The sequence below is a fragment of the Osmerus eperlanus genome, chromosome 10 (assembly GCF_963692335.1).
Source record: "Osmerus eperlanus chromosome 10, fOsmEpe2.1, whole genome shotgun sequence".
NCBI lineage: Eukaryota > Metazoa > Chordata > Actinopteri > Osmeriformes > Osmeridae > Osmerus > Osmerus eperlanus.
Genome location: NC_085027.1, coordinates 3888818 through 3902028, shown reverse-complemented (window position 1 = coordinate 3902028; position 13211 = coordinate 3888818). Strand labels below are relative to the sequence as shown.

At 52.9% G+C, this 13211-nt stretch overlaps 1 protein-coding gene across 1 annotated transcript in view; it reads left to right on the top strand.

The window, feature by feature from the left end:
- The window catches only part of igdcc4 (immunoglobulin superfamily, DCC subclass, member 4), a 31140-nt gene extending 20695 nt beyond the window's left edge, over positions 1 to 10445 (top strand). Inside the window, 18 exon segments of the mRNA XM_062471759.1 lie at positions 86 to 219; positions 1745 to 1785; positions 1787 to 1880; positions 2494 to 2646; positions 3584 to 3994; positions 4399 to 4563; positions 4737 to 4874; positions 5143 to 5316; positions 5872 to 6099; positions 6287 to 6388; positions 6620 to 6806; positions 6910 to 7037; positions 7801 to 7971; positions 8208 to 8342; positions 8569 to 8671; positions 9146 to 9383; positions 9538 to 9666; positions 9834 to 10445. Of these exon segments, the coding sequence (XP_062327743.1) occupies positions 86 to 219; positions 1745 to 1785; positions 1787 to 1880; positions 2494 to 2646; positions 3584 to 3994; positions 4399 to 4563; positions 4737 to 4874; positions 5143 to 5316; positions 5872 to 6099; positions 6287 to 6388; positions 6620 to 6806; positions 6910 to 7037; positions 7801 to 7971; positions 8208 to 8342; positions 8569 to 8671; positions 9146 to 9383; positions 9538 to 9666; positions 9834 to 10445 (3343 nt within the window).
- Positions 10446 to 13211: the final 2766 nt, after the last annotated feature.

Genomic DNA, 13211 nt, shown 5'->3' with positions numbered 1-13211 from the left:
AGTCTTTTTATTCTGCTATCATGTTGTTTTCTCTTCCCTTTACTCTCTCACCCCTCTCACCCCTCATTTGCCCTCTCTGTCGCAGAGTCATTACCCTGCCCAACGGGGGTGCTGCAGATCTTGGGGTGACTAAGGAGGATGCGGGCACCTACCGCTGTGTGGCATCCAACTCAGCCAGGACGCGTTCCAGCCAGGATGCCACCCTAACTGTTACTGCAGGTGTACCCTCATTCCTAGTTTCTCTCTGTCTGTCTCTCATTGTCTGTCTGTCTCGTGTCTCTCCTCGTCTGTCTCTCTCGCTTTTTCAGTCTCTCTTGCTCTCAATTATTTCTCTCGCCTCCATGGCTTTCTGTCTTTCTTCTATATTTCTATAGCTTATTACATTTACATTACATTTAGTCATTTTAGCAGACGCTCTTATCCAGAGCGACTAACAGGAAGTACAGGGACATTTCCCCCGAGGCAAGTAGGTGAAGTGCCTTGCCCAAGGACACAACGTCAGTTGGCACGGCCGGGAATCGAACTGGCAACCTTCGGATTACTAGCCCGATTCACTCACCGCTCAGCCACCTGACTCCCAGCTTATGACAGAGGCCAATGGAGGAGCTGACCTTCTCTAGCCTCACACTAGGCCTCTGGTAGCGTTCAGGGAAGGCCTGGCCAATTCCCGCCCTCAGCTATAGGATGGCGACTTAATGCCTGTAGGTCATGCTGAAAGCCCGTTGCCTGGACACGAGTGCAGGCTGAGGGGAAACGCCATTTTGTAATGGAGGCAGCTAACCTGCTGTGAGATTTAATCTTCTCTATTGCAACAGAAAGGTCAATGAAGAAGCACTACAGGCTCCCTATACAAGGAATTACATCAAACAGCTGTCAAATCGAATAAAAGTATTTTTTGTCTTGTCTTGGTTTGAAGACCATCTATGAATAGAAATCCTAAACACCAGTGTCATAGTTCTCTCTCTCTCTCTCTCTCTCTCTCTCTCTCTCTCTCTCTCTCTCTCTCTCTCTCACTCTCTCTCTCTCACTCTCTCTCTCTCTCTCTCTCTCTCTCTCTCTCTCTCTCTCTCTCTCTCTCTCTCTCTCTCTCTCTCTCTCTCTCTCTCTCTCTCTCTCTCTCTCTCTCTCTCTCTCTCTCTCTCTCTCTCTCTCTCTCTCTCTCTGTGTGTCTGTGTGTGAAGGAGTCTGACCCACTTAAAGCACAGGGACCTCATGCATAAGCAAGCAACTGCTGTATGTAATCCCAATGATTCATTTATAATGTACTTACAGTACAGTGTCCTAGGAAACATGTAGGAGATCATTATCATAATGCAAATCTCTGAGAGCAGAGGCCTCTGGGAACTGAGGGGAGCTTGTGTGATGCCTAACAACAAACACACTTCCCCAGGGCCTTGTCTTGTCAGGTACTTCCTGCCCCTCTAAGAGAAATGGCCGAGGTTGAGGCGGGGACTGAGACAGAGACGGCAGAGTACGCCTGGGGTCACCTCTCCATCAGACTCCTCCTTCTCTCGCATCTTCATCCCTCCCGCTGTCCAATGCTCTCTATCTTTCTCGCTTGCTTGCTCTCTCTCCCTCTCTCACCTTTCTCTCTCTCTCTCTCTCTCTCTCTCTCTCTCTCTCTCTCTCTTCTCTCTCTCTCTCTCTCTCCTCTTCTCTCTCTCTCCTCTCTCTCTCTTCTCTCTCTCATCTCTCTCAGCAGATGTTGACCTCTTGGTGTTCTTGTTCATGTTTCCTCTCCCAGGTCCTGCCCAGGGCTTGAACCAGGTGTCAATAGTGGCGCCGCCCCCAGAATGCCACTGTGGTGCTGGGTCGTCCGGCCGTCATGGAGTGCATGGCCCAGGGTCAACCCAAACCTCTCGTGTCCTGGAGCAGGCAGGGTGAGAAGGAACACACAACTGAACCCACCAGCCAGTCCGACTCAGCATCAGGCGTCTGCTCATCGGGAGATAGGCTTGCGTGGCATAGTCTAGTCTAAACATCCACTTACTTGTGTGATGATTCAATTCATGTCATCTCCATAGTCGTGTATAAAGCCAATGTTCTGTTCAGACATTAACAGGCTAACTGGCGGATTTCTTGTTCTGACTGACACTTTTAATCAACTGGTGCCTTCACAGGCTTTCACACTTCCTTGTAAACAAAGTAGTAGTAGTGAGAATGACTCCATGAGACGCTGTTGGAAGTCCTTTTGTCCTGCTGTCACAATTGGCAGCTTCTCCCCTCCAGACTCCTGCTATTGACAAGATGAATGTAGCCAAAATAAATCACCCGCCAGTATTCTGAGGTCTGAAAGCGCCCCCTGCTGGTGGGGTGGGTATTGCAGGACAACATCTCATATAACACGTGCAATTTCCGAGGCCGGAAAACAAGCGAGGCTTTATGAAACGACGCCTCTGGTGTCGTCTCTGATGTTGCCCGGGCGACCGTCACGTCTGTGAGGCCTTAATCTGTCAGCGTCTCATCTCTCCTCCTTTGTTCCCCTGTCTTCAGACGGACAGCCCATCGCCGCGGACGTGGTCGTCCTGGAGACCAACCTGGTGATCCGCGCCACGCGGCGCCACCACGCAGGGGTGTACGTGTGCCGCGCCAACAAGCCCAAGACGCGCGAGTTTGTCATCGCCGCCGCCGAGCTGCATGTGCCTGGTGAGGGCGGGGTCATGTGGTCCTGTCTGTCTGTCCGTTTTAGGGTCTTTTTTAGACACTTGTTAAAGTTGTTTTGTTCTGGGGTAGGTGGGTAAGGGTTTGGGGGTAGGTAGGTCAGGGTTTGGGGTAGGTAGGTAAGGGTTTGGGGGTAGGTAGGTAAGGGTTTGGGGGTAAGGTGGGGGTAGGTGGGTAAGGGTTTGGGGGTAAGGGTTTGGGGGTAGGTGGGTAAGGGTTTGGGGGTAAGGTGGGGGTAGGTGGGTAAGGGTTTGGGGGTAAGGGTTTGGGGGTAGGTGGGTAAGGGTGTGGGGATAGGTGGGTAAGGGTGTGGGGGTAGGTGGGTAAGGGTGTGGGGATAGGTGGGTAAGGGTGTGGGGGTAGGTGGGTAAGGGTGTGGAGGTAGGTGGGTAAGGGTGTGGGGATAGGTGGGTAAGGGTGTGGGGGTAGGTGGGTAAGGGTGTGGGGATAGGTGGGTAAGGGTGTGGGGGTAGGTGGGTAAGGGTGTGGGGGTAGGTGGGTAAGGGTGTGGGGGTAGGTGGGTAAGGGTGTGGGGATAGGTGGGTAAGGGTGTGGGGGTAGGTGGGTAAGGGTGTGGGGGTAGGTGGGTAAGGGTGTGGGGGTAGGTGGGTAAGGGTGTGGGGGTAGGTGGGTAAGGGTGTGGGGATAGGTGGGTAAGGGTGTGGGGGTAGGTGGGTAAGGGTGTGGGGGTAGGTGGGTAAGGGTGTGGGGGTAGGTGGGTAAGGGTTTGGGGGTAAGGTGGGCAGTTGAGAAGTAGCTTCACCACATGTATTTTGTATATTCGCACTTGAAATGAATAATAAAGTTGTCCTCTGAAGAAGGAGGGGGAGATGGTGGGATTTATGTGAAGTGATGCGTGACTCAGCCGACGCCACAGTACCCCCAGCTCTGAGACTCCTCCTCCCCCCTCCTCCTCCCCCAGCCCCTCCGGCTATCCTCCAAGCCCCAGAGACGGTGTCCCTCTCCAGGGGGAACACGGCCAGGTTCGTGTGCAACAGCTCCGGGGAACCGGCCCCGGTCCTGCGCTGGCTGAAGAACGGCCAGCCCGTCCTGTCCAACGGCCGGGTCAAGACCCAGAGCCCTGGGGTGCTCATCATCAACCAGGTGGGCCTGAACGACGCCGGCTACTACCAGTGCATCGCCGACAACAGCCTGGGCACCGCCTGCGCCACAGCCAAGCTGTCCGTCATCGTGAGGGAGGGGCTGCCCAGCCCTCCCCAACACCTGTCAGCCACGCCCCGCTCCAGCACCAGTGCCCTGCTGGCGTGGGAGAAGCCCGAGCACAACAGCGACCAGATCATCGGCTACTCGGTCCACTACCAGCGAGCTGCAGGTGTGTGTGTGTTTACATACTGTGATGGCACTCAAACCTCCTGTACAGTGTGCTGGACCGGTATATCACCAGCTCAATACAGGAGTTCTGTGTATTTGTGTGTGTGTGTGTGTTGGTGTGTGTGTGTGCTTACATACTGCACATGGAACAAAAGCTTCACTTTACAGTATGCTGGACCAATATATCACAATCTCATTACAGGAATTCTGGGTATGTATGTGTGTGTATACATACTGTGGATGGCACACACACCTCACTGTGCAGTCAGTATGCAGGACAATGATATCATCATCTCATTATAGGACTTCTGGGTATTCGTGTTCTGTGAGGACAGGAAAAGCTGTAAACCCAGAGGTTAAAGCAGGCGCTGAACCCCAGCCTCTTCATCTGTTCTCTCTCCCCAGGCACAGATAACGTGGAGGACCAGTTTGCCTTGAACAACGACACCACGGAGCTGCAGGTGAAGGATCTGCAGCCCCACACAGCCTACACCTTCTACGTGGTGGCCTACTCCCTGCAGGGCGCCAGCCAGCCCTCGCTGCCCGTCACCGCGGAGATGCTGGAGGACGGTGAGTCAGAAGGGCCCAGACACAAAAGGAGCGTGGCGAAGGTTCCCGTCGAGCCTCGTCCACCGTGGGGGGGGGGGGGGGGGTCGTGTTTGACGCCGTAAGCGCCCTCGCGTTAGAGAGTGGGGGGGCTTTGCTTTCAGAGTGGTCCTCACCTGCCCCCCCCTCCCCCCCAGTGCCCAGCGCCCCTCCCCAGCTGTCTCTCCTCAGCACTTCCGCCTCAGACATCCGAGTGATGTGGCTGCCCCTGTCCTCCCAGCACCGCCGCGGTGACGTCACCCGCTACCGCATCGACTACTGCACACTGGAACAGGGTGAGCTCACACTGCAGGCTCCGTGTGTGTGTGTGTTTGTGAGTGACAGAAAAAGCGTTGGTGTGTGTCAACAGTATTCCCTGCTGGCTTTGTCTTGATGCCTCTCATTGAAGCCTCACAAGCATTCATCCAATTCTGAATGCCATAGTTGGGACTGCCATGTGGCAAACACGGCCTTGAGTGACAAAAGGTGCCATGTATGGTGTGTATGGTGTGTTTGTGTGCCGATGTGTTTATACTGTGCGGCGGGCGGCTGGCTCTTCCTCAGCGGATCGCGTGTTCTCCGTGGAGGTCCTGGGGAACGAGACCCAGTTCACCCTGAGGGAGCTGCTGCCCAACCAGGCCTACCGTCTGAGGATGGCGGCCGGCACCGGGGCGGGCTTTGGCGTGCCCTCCGAGTGGACGCAGCACCACACCCCGGCACACTCCAACCACAGCCTGGGTAGGAGTCACGCGAGAGCGTTCTCTCCCGTCGAGGGACTGGTCCCCAAAAAACTCTGAACAGAGGAGCAGTTTCTCTTTCCCCTCTCTTTCTTTCTCTGTCTTTCGCTCTCTTTGTGTCTTTTTCACACCCTCTCTATCATTCTCACACACACACACATCCTCGCCTACTCACTTTCGGCCCTTCCCATAAACACGTCAGACGGAGAGGGAGAGGGAAAGGGTTGTGACCGAAGGGAGACCTGAAAGGATCTTCAGCACCACACTGATTCAGTGTTCCCCCTTCTACATGTCATTCCACTTCCCCCCATGTGACTCTACTGAACCAATAGCTGTGAAGCTGAGGGAGAGAGCATCCACTGAGGTCTAAGACAGGAACATTGAGCTTACCCAATTCCCTTTGTATACTGTTCTAATTAGCATTCCTTGTTTCAATTAGCAATGTATTATTAATTGGAGGGGATTATGGTAAGTGTTGAGAAGGCCTCTTAATAGCACTAATCGTGCTCTCAAGCTGCAAATCTTTTCTGACTTTTTTCTTTTTTTCTTTTTCCAGTTATATTTGCTCCGACCGAGCTAAAAGTCAAGGCCAAAATGAACACCATCCAGGTCACATGGCAGCCCCCGCCCAATCACACGCAAATCTCCGGCTACAAGCTCTTCTGTAGGGAAGTGGACGCTGAGGAGCTGGCCAATGAGGAGAGTCCTGAGAGGGAGAGGAGGATGGAGTCTCACACCATTAAGCTCCGCAAGAGAGTGAAGCATCATGATGTCACCGGCCTGGGTGAGGCTTTCCCTGACACACACACACACATCACACATCACACACATACTTCACACACATCACACACATACTTCACACAAGTCACACACATTTGTTAGTTATTTTGGGAGATTTGAGATATAAACAGTGCACACTATGAGAAGTATGTCACAGTATGTCTGAATGTGTGTGTGTGTGTGTTCTCCAGTGCCTGACCGGCAGTATGAGGTGAAGGTGTGGGCCTACAATAAGCAGACTGATGGCTACCCTGCTGTCTGGAAGGGCCGGACTGAAAAAGCTCACGCTAGGGGTGAGAAATCAGTCAACCTCCCGTGTGTGTGTGTGTGTTTGTGTGTGTGTAGGTGTGTGTGTGTGTGTGTGTGTGTAGGTGTGTGAGTTTGTAGGGTCACGCTTGTATACGTGCTCCTTTGGCTGACTGACTACTGTGTAGGTGTGTGTGTGTGTGTGTGTGGTTGTAGGGCCACACTTGTATATGTGCCCTCTCTGCTGACTCTCTACTGTGTGTGTGTGTGTTGTTTAGGGCCCCCCAGGGAGAACCTGCTGCCTCCCCTGCCCCCCAGCAACGTCAAGGCCACCGCCAACAGCTCCACGTCCATCTGGCTCCGCTGGGAGAAGACGCGCTTCAACAACGTGCGCATCATCAACTACACGGTGCGCTGCAGCCCCGCGGGCCTCCGGAACGCCTCGCTGGTGTCCTACTACACCAGGTCAGACTCCGCCCCGAACGCACCCAGTCCTGTCACCGAGATACAAATCGAACGCGCCCTTTGTGACTTTCCGTTCTAACTTTTCTGTGTGGCCGTGTCAAAGCTCTGCCCAGGACATCCTGCTGGGGGCGCTCAAGCCCTTCACACGCTACGAGCTGGCGGTGCAGTCCAACGGGGTGGAAGGGGTGGGCCCGTTCAGCGTCACCGTGGAGGAGTCCACGCTGCCGGACAGTAAGTCAGCAGCTCCCAGCTGTTTTACGTGTGTGTGTGTGTGTGTGTGTGTGAGGAAGGGAGAGGAGGGCAGGGGTATTTACATGTGCACAGTGAAATCTATGTGTGTCTGTGCGGTTTGATTGAGCAAGGGCGGTCAGGGCACGGATGGGCAAACAGACTGGTTTAAAGCCCAGATAACAGGCTATTATTAAACGGCCAGATGGAGGAGAGCCCCGTGTGTTGTCCAAGAGGTCTTCATGCTCACCAATCAGGCCCGCCAAGCGGGGGAGGGTGTTAGGTTCATTCATTGTCAGGGCTACAGCCAAGCCTTTAAACCACTATACCATCTACTCCGACACCCACCGTTCGACCCTGTCACCTACGATCCCAGCCGTACCCACCTCACCCACCTTGGCCCCTTCTCCTGCCCAGGACTAGGTGGTTTAAATGGGATACTCTAGACCAGGGGTGGGCAATTCCGGTCCTCAGGGGCCACTGTCCTGCATGTTTTAGATGTTTCCCTGCTCCAACACACCTGTTTCAAATGATAGCGTTGTTATCAAGCTCTGTGGAAGCCGGGTAATGACCATTCATTTGAATCAGGTGCAGGTGCAACCCAACATGCAGGACAGTGGCCCCTGAGGACCGAAATTGCCCACCCCTGCTTTAGAAGGATGGCACACCTGGTCCCCTTTAAGGCCTGTGTGTGTGTCCCAGCTGTGATGCCTCATTTCTGGGGTTTAATGGCTGCCCTCCCCCCTCCTCTCTTCCCATCCTCCAGGACCCTACACGCCCCCTGCAGAACTCCAGCTCAGTGCCCTGGACTCCTCCTCTGTGCTGGTGAGCTGGCGCCCCCCAGTGGAGTCTAACGGTATCATCACCAGCTACAGGATTCTGTACAGTGGCAACCAGAGCCAGCCGGAGCACCTGTGGACCAACCTCTCCCAGGAGGGTGGGTGTCTGGCTGTCTGTCTGTCTGTCTGGCTGTCTGTCTGTCTGTCTGTCTGTCTGGCTGGCTGTCTGGCTGTCTGGCTGGCTGTCTGGCTGTCTGTCTGTCTGGCTGTGGCTGATGTCAAGGGTACTGGATGGATGGGATGAGTACATTCACGTCTTCATCCTTCTGTCTTGAACTTTTGCTTTTATCTATCTCTCTCTCTCTGTTTCTCTCTCTCTATCTCTCTCTGTCAGGGACCAGCACCAGTGTGGAGGTACAGGGTCTGTCCAGTGGTACGCGCTACTTCTTCAAGATGGCCGCAGCCACCAAGGTGGGGGCGGGGCCTTACTCCCCTGTCAAAGATGTTCACACTCCTCCCCAGAGATACGGTGAGTGTGTTCACCGATGCGTCGCCGGGCATGCATCTGCTCCCGGGGTAGGATCCAGGGGTCATTCCAGTCACGTGTGTGTGTGTTGTGTGTGTGTGTTGTGTGTGTGTGTGTTATGTGTGTGTGTTATGTGTGTGTGTGTTTGTTATGTCTGTGTGTGTGTTGTGTGTGTAAATGTGTGTGTTATGTGTGTTTGTTATGTGTGTGTGTGTGTTGTGGTCCGCAGAGCTGGACCTCCATGCCGTGACGGGCATCATCGTGGGAGTGTGTATGGGGCTCCTCTGCATTCTCCTCTACATGTGTTTCAGCTTCCGCAACGGCAAGACCAGGTACAGGTTAAGAGTGTGTGTGTGTGTGTGTACCATGCAGCAGGCAAATGTGTCACTCTGTCATTGATGTGAATAAAGCTGGTTGCAGGACAGAGTAGGAGATACCAGGCTGATTGTGTTTGGAAGGCAGATCAGCCAAGTGACTGAATTTTCGTAGCATTTGAGGATCTTTTTGTGTAGTTTTTGGGAGAACTATCGTGTGAGAATCCACAGGCGGTTATATCTTGGATCTCCACATTTAACTGTGGAAGGAGCTTTGCACAGGCCACATACTTTTGTATTGGGGGTTTATTTCATCTTTTTTGATGTGAACGGGATTGACATTCTGGCATAATGAACTTTACTTTTGAAATCATTTTTATGGCCACCACAAAATATCCCTCATCCTTTTTCGACATGGTCTTATGCTTTATTATACTTTAATGCAATGCAACTTCTAAGCCCTCCTGGCCCTCCTCTCTCCCATGTGACCAGGGAGGTGTCAGGGGGGCTGGACTCCTCGGCCCTGACCCCCCAGTACCGGCGTGGGGGGCGACCTCTGCCCTCCAGTGTTCCAGAGAGCAGCGACTGCCATGAGCTGGAGAACCTGATGGCCCCGAGCGACCAGGAGCCCTGCCAGCCCCCCCCAGGGGCCCTGGAGGAGCAGAGCCTCATGGCTCACACTGAGGCCGGGGCAGGGGCCGGGCCCGGAGAGGACTTGGCTGAGCTTAAGGTGAGACACAGACCGCAGGACACTGGGACCTCAGCCCACAGCCAGCGCAGCACTTGACTGCGGTTACAATTGACCCCTGTGAAGGATACAAGCTTTAGTGAGGCTCCCAGAATCCATTGTTTGGGACTTGACTGTTTCTCTGCTTCCTTCCCAGGCTGCGTGGAACGGCTCAGTCAGCCGCAACTGGGCCAACCGGATCACCCGCTACCGAGACACCATCACGCAGGACTCCCCCGGCCTCCTGAACGGAACCATGGAACGGGTTCCCACAGAGAACGGCAAGGTGTCTCCATCTAGTCTATCATGCGTATGGTCATGTTCTGGAACCTTCCTGCCTCTGTGTAACAGCCACTAATATCGCTGGTACACCCAAGACTCCCCCATGCACCACCAAGACCAGCTGTGACCCAAAAAATATTTACGATGTTTGCTATTGTTGTTTTTTACCAGGTGGACCCAGAGGACCGCCTGGGCTTGTGCACAAACCAGGTGGAGGCCGAGGTCATAGTTCACTCCGAGTTGTCAGAGGCGGAGAAGGGGAAGGAGGAGGAGGGAGGTGATGGAGAGGAGGTGGAGGATTCTCAGCGGACCCGGGGGCCATCCATCTCGGAGGGGACGTACTCTCCGGTCAGTCTGCCAGGCCAGGCCGCCCTACACCTCCCTGAAGATGCCCCAGAGACATTACTGCTGGGCCCCTCCCCAGAGAGGCCTGCCCTGGAGCCCCTGGCCAATCACAAAGGGCAGCAGGAGGGTGTGGCAGCCCAGCTAACTGCAGACGGGGTGCTACGCCAGGGGGTGGGGCTAACCAACGGCTTCCACTCCCCCAAGCCCCTGCAGCGGGGGCCGGAGACCCTGGAGAACAAGGACTCCAGACATTGCCCCGCCGCGAAAGCTCCCCCCCCCGGGTCCCCCCCCGCCCCCTTCACCGGCAGCGGCCTGGTCCCCCCCTTCACCGGCAGCGGCCTGGTCCCCCCCTTCACCGGCAGCGGCCTGGTCCCCCCCTTCACCGGCAGCGGCCTGGTCTACTCGACCCCAACTGCGCACAGCTACTTGTGCCCATGAGAGGAACCCAGTTCCCTAACCCCTCCCCCCCCCCCCCCCCACACACAAACACCCTCACCCGCCCCCCCCCCCCCCCTCCGTCATACAACCGTTGACACCATGCTTTCTTTTTATGCACCTCAATATCAGATTTTCCTCCTCCTGACTCCTGACCTTTTTAATCCATTGTTTTCTATGTGTATGTATACAGTACACATATACTGTATATACATATAATTTAGTTTTAAGTGCTAGCATGTATGGGTATGCATTGGATTGCATAGCAGCAGTACGTTTCTCCAGGCCTTGCTCCTGGGCCATGGGTACAGACTTCAACTGAGGTGTGGGAAGAGGGGAGGAGAGGAGGAAACAGACAATCAGAGAGCTGCGAGGTCCTTCAGGTGAAGGAGGTAGACGAGGATGGATGGAGAGCGACCGTGGACCCCCTGGGCCTTGTCCGGCTCCCTGTTGCGCGTCCTGGCTGCATGGTGTGGATGCTGCCCTGGCACCAGGATAGAAGCCTTATATTTACACACTCTGAGAGTGCAGACCGCCTGTCTCTCTGTCCAGCCTCCTGCTGTCTCAGGGTCCTTACACACACACACACACACACGCACATTCATTCTACACACACACACACACACACACACACACAAACACACAGAATACATTCCCTGACTGGAGCTTGGGGGTCTCAGGTGCCTAATATTTTAGGTGCGTTTTTAACCTCGGTATATTTATATAGATTATTATATTCAGTACGGACACAAACACTATTTCAGAATGAAGAAAAAAAAAGGATGCGCAAACCATGGTAATTCTAGAAAGAAATATGAATAAAACACAAAGGACGTACTTTCAGCTAGGTCACTTGACCTGGAGCTGGGGACTGGGAGAGATGTGGCATGATGACATCATGATGACATCACGATCTGGAAGGGTCCCTCTTCTGGGTCCCTCCCTGGCAACAACTCTACCTCATTTCTTTTACAGGACGGTGTTTCAATGTGATTTTAGTGTAGTGCTGAAAGCACCTTTTAAATTTCCTTTTGTGATAGATGACCTTCAACTCTCACAGATGTAACTGCCCAACACTGTTTGTGCTTTATGTATACGGGCTACAGGAAATTACTAACATGCGGTGCGGAACGACTCGTCACAAATCTATTCCCATCACCACATCACCTGCAGTCAGCCTGGCCTCTCATTCTGTATGTTTTTATTCTTTGGTCATCGAAGAGGACTTGCAGAGGAGCGACGCAGAGTCATCAAATACCTCAAATAAGCTTTGGTTACATGTCGGGGGTTTCTGAAATGGTACTACAGAACAGGCGACAGCCTGCAATGTCTATTTTGGGTAAACCATCATCCCTTATGTTGCTGCCATGGCCATTTATGATGATGTCATAGAACTCAGCCTCACAGGTGACGTAGGAAGGGAGGAGAAACCTAAGAGAACACCTCCGTCTTGGGATGACTGGACACGCCCCCCGTGGACACGCCCCCCTGTGGACCCCCCCCGTGTGGACACGCCCCCCTGTGGACACGCCCCCCGTGGACATGCCCCCCCGTGGACACCTGTTTGTCCTTCACCAGCATCAGCTCTGTCACTGTCAACCATGTACATATCCTTCCTCCACAACAACCACACCATCTCTGGATTTGCCCTCAAAAGATTTTGGAGTTTTCTAGAAGAGCCTAAGATTTCCCTCAGTATCTTAGTTGAACTCCTAAAATGTGACAATTTTGAACAGTGGACATCATCTCCGTTGAATGACATTCGTCTGACTAAACAGCTTATTGGAGGGAGAAGTGGGCACGTTTCCAACCTGACCAGCTGCAGCTGTTTGTATAGCACGTACACTGGGCTGGACGAGTTTTCTGGAGATATCTCTTCATACCCCTCTATACGACTGAGTAATCATCTAGCTAGTCAAAGACGACAGGTGCAAATTGGGCCATTTTAAACAGTCTTAATGCAGTGCCTGTGTGTAGGGTGATTCACCCTGTCTGGACAGAAGACAATGTTGTACTATGCTCACGAAAGCATTCCAGTTCCATACTTAAAATACAAATATCTATATATATATATAAAATTATATATATAATTATATATATAATTATATAATATGAGTCGTCCAGACCTTTGCAACAAAGACGCTGCAAATTGTCTTTCTCTCCCTTCCGACTTGTCGGCATGGGATACTTCCTCCACTCAAGGACAGAACCTTCTCCAGTTCCTTCAGGAAAAACCTGTTGGTCGTACACTGTCACTGGAGTCATCTGAAGGAGCGAGACTTGCTCGTTATTTTGGACTTGCTTGAGGAGTAGCTGCGGTATGCTAACTTAGGGGAGCATTCAGCTGGTTACATTGTTATGAGGGCATCTCTCAGGACATAGTATGTGGAACCATGGCTAGTCCACCCCTTATAACAACCGCTATCTGTTAGTCTGAGTAAAGCTGTTGACTGTGACTAAATGTGCATTTAGCTAGGTATGTTTTTCTCCCACATACATACGGTATTTATTATATCCTAATAACAGTAGACAGGTGTTCAGTGTTCTCTTCATATTTCTACACACAGTGTCTGCCTAGCTACATGTCAAGTGTCTCAGTCTGGTTCAAAGTCTAACTCAAGGGCACCTTTTACAGGTGTGGGTTTGTGTGGTCGGAGGAGTCCCAATAAGGTGAATATTTCAGTATTAACTTCAAACCTGCCTTCCAGCATAAGCAATGTGTTCTCATTGAAGCAGTTCAATCGTTTTTATTTTTTTTTATTTTTTTTA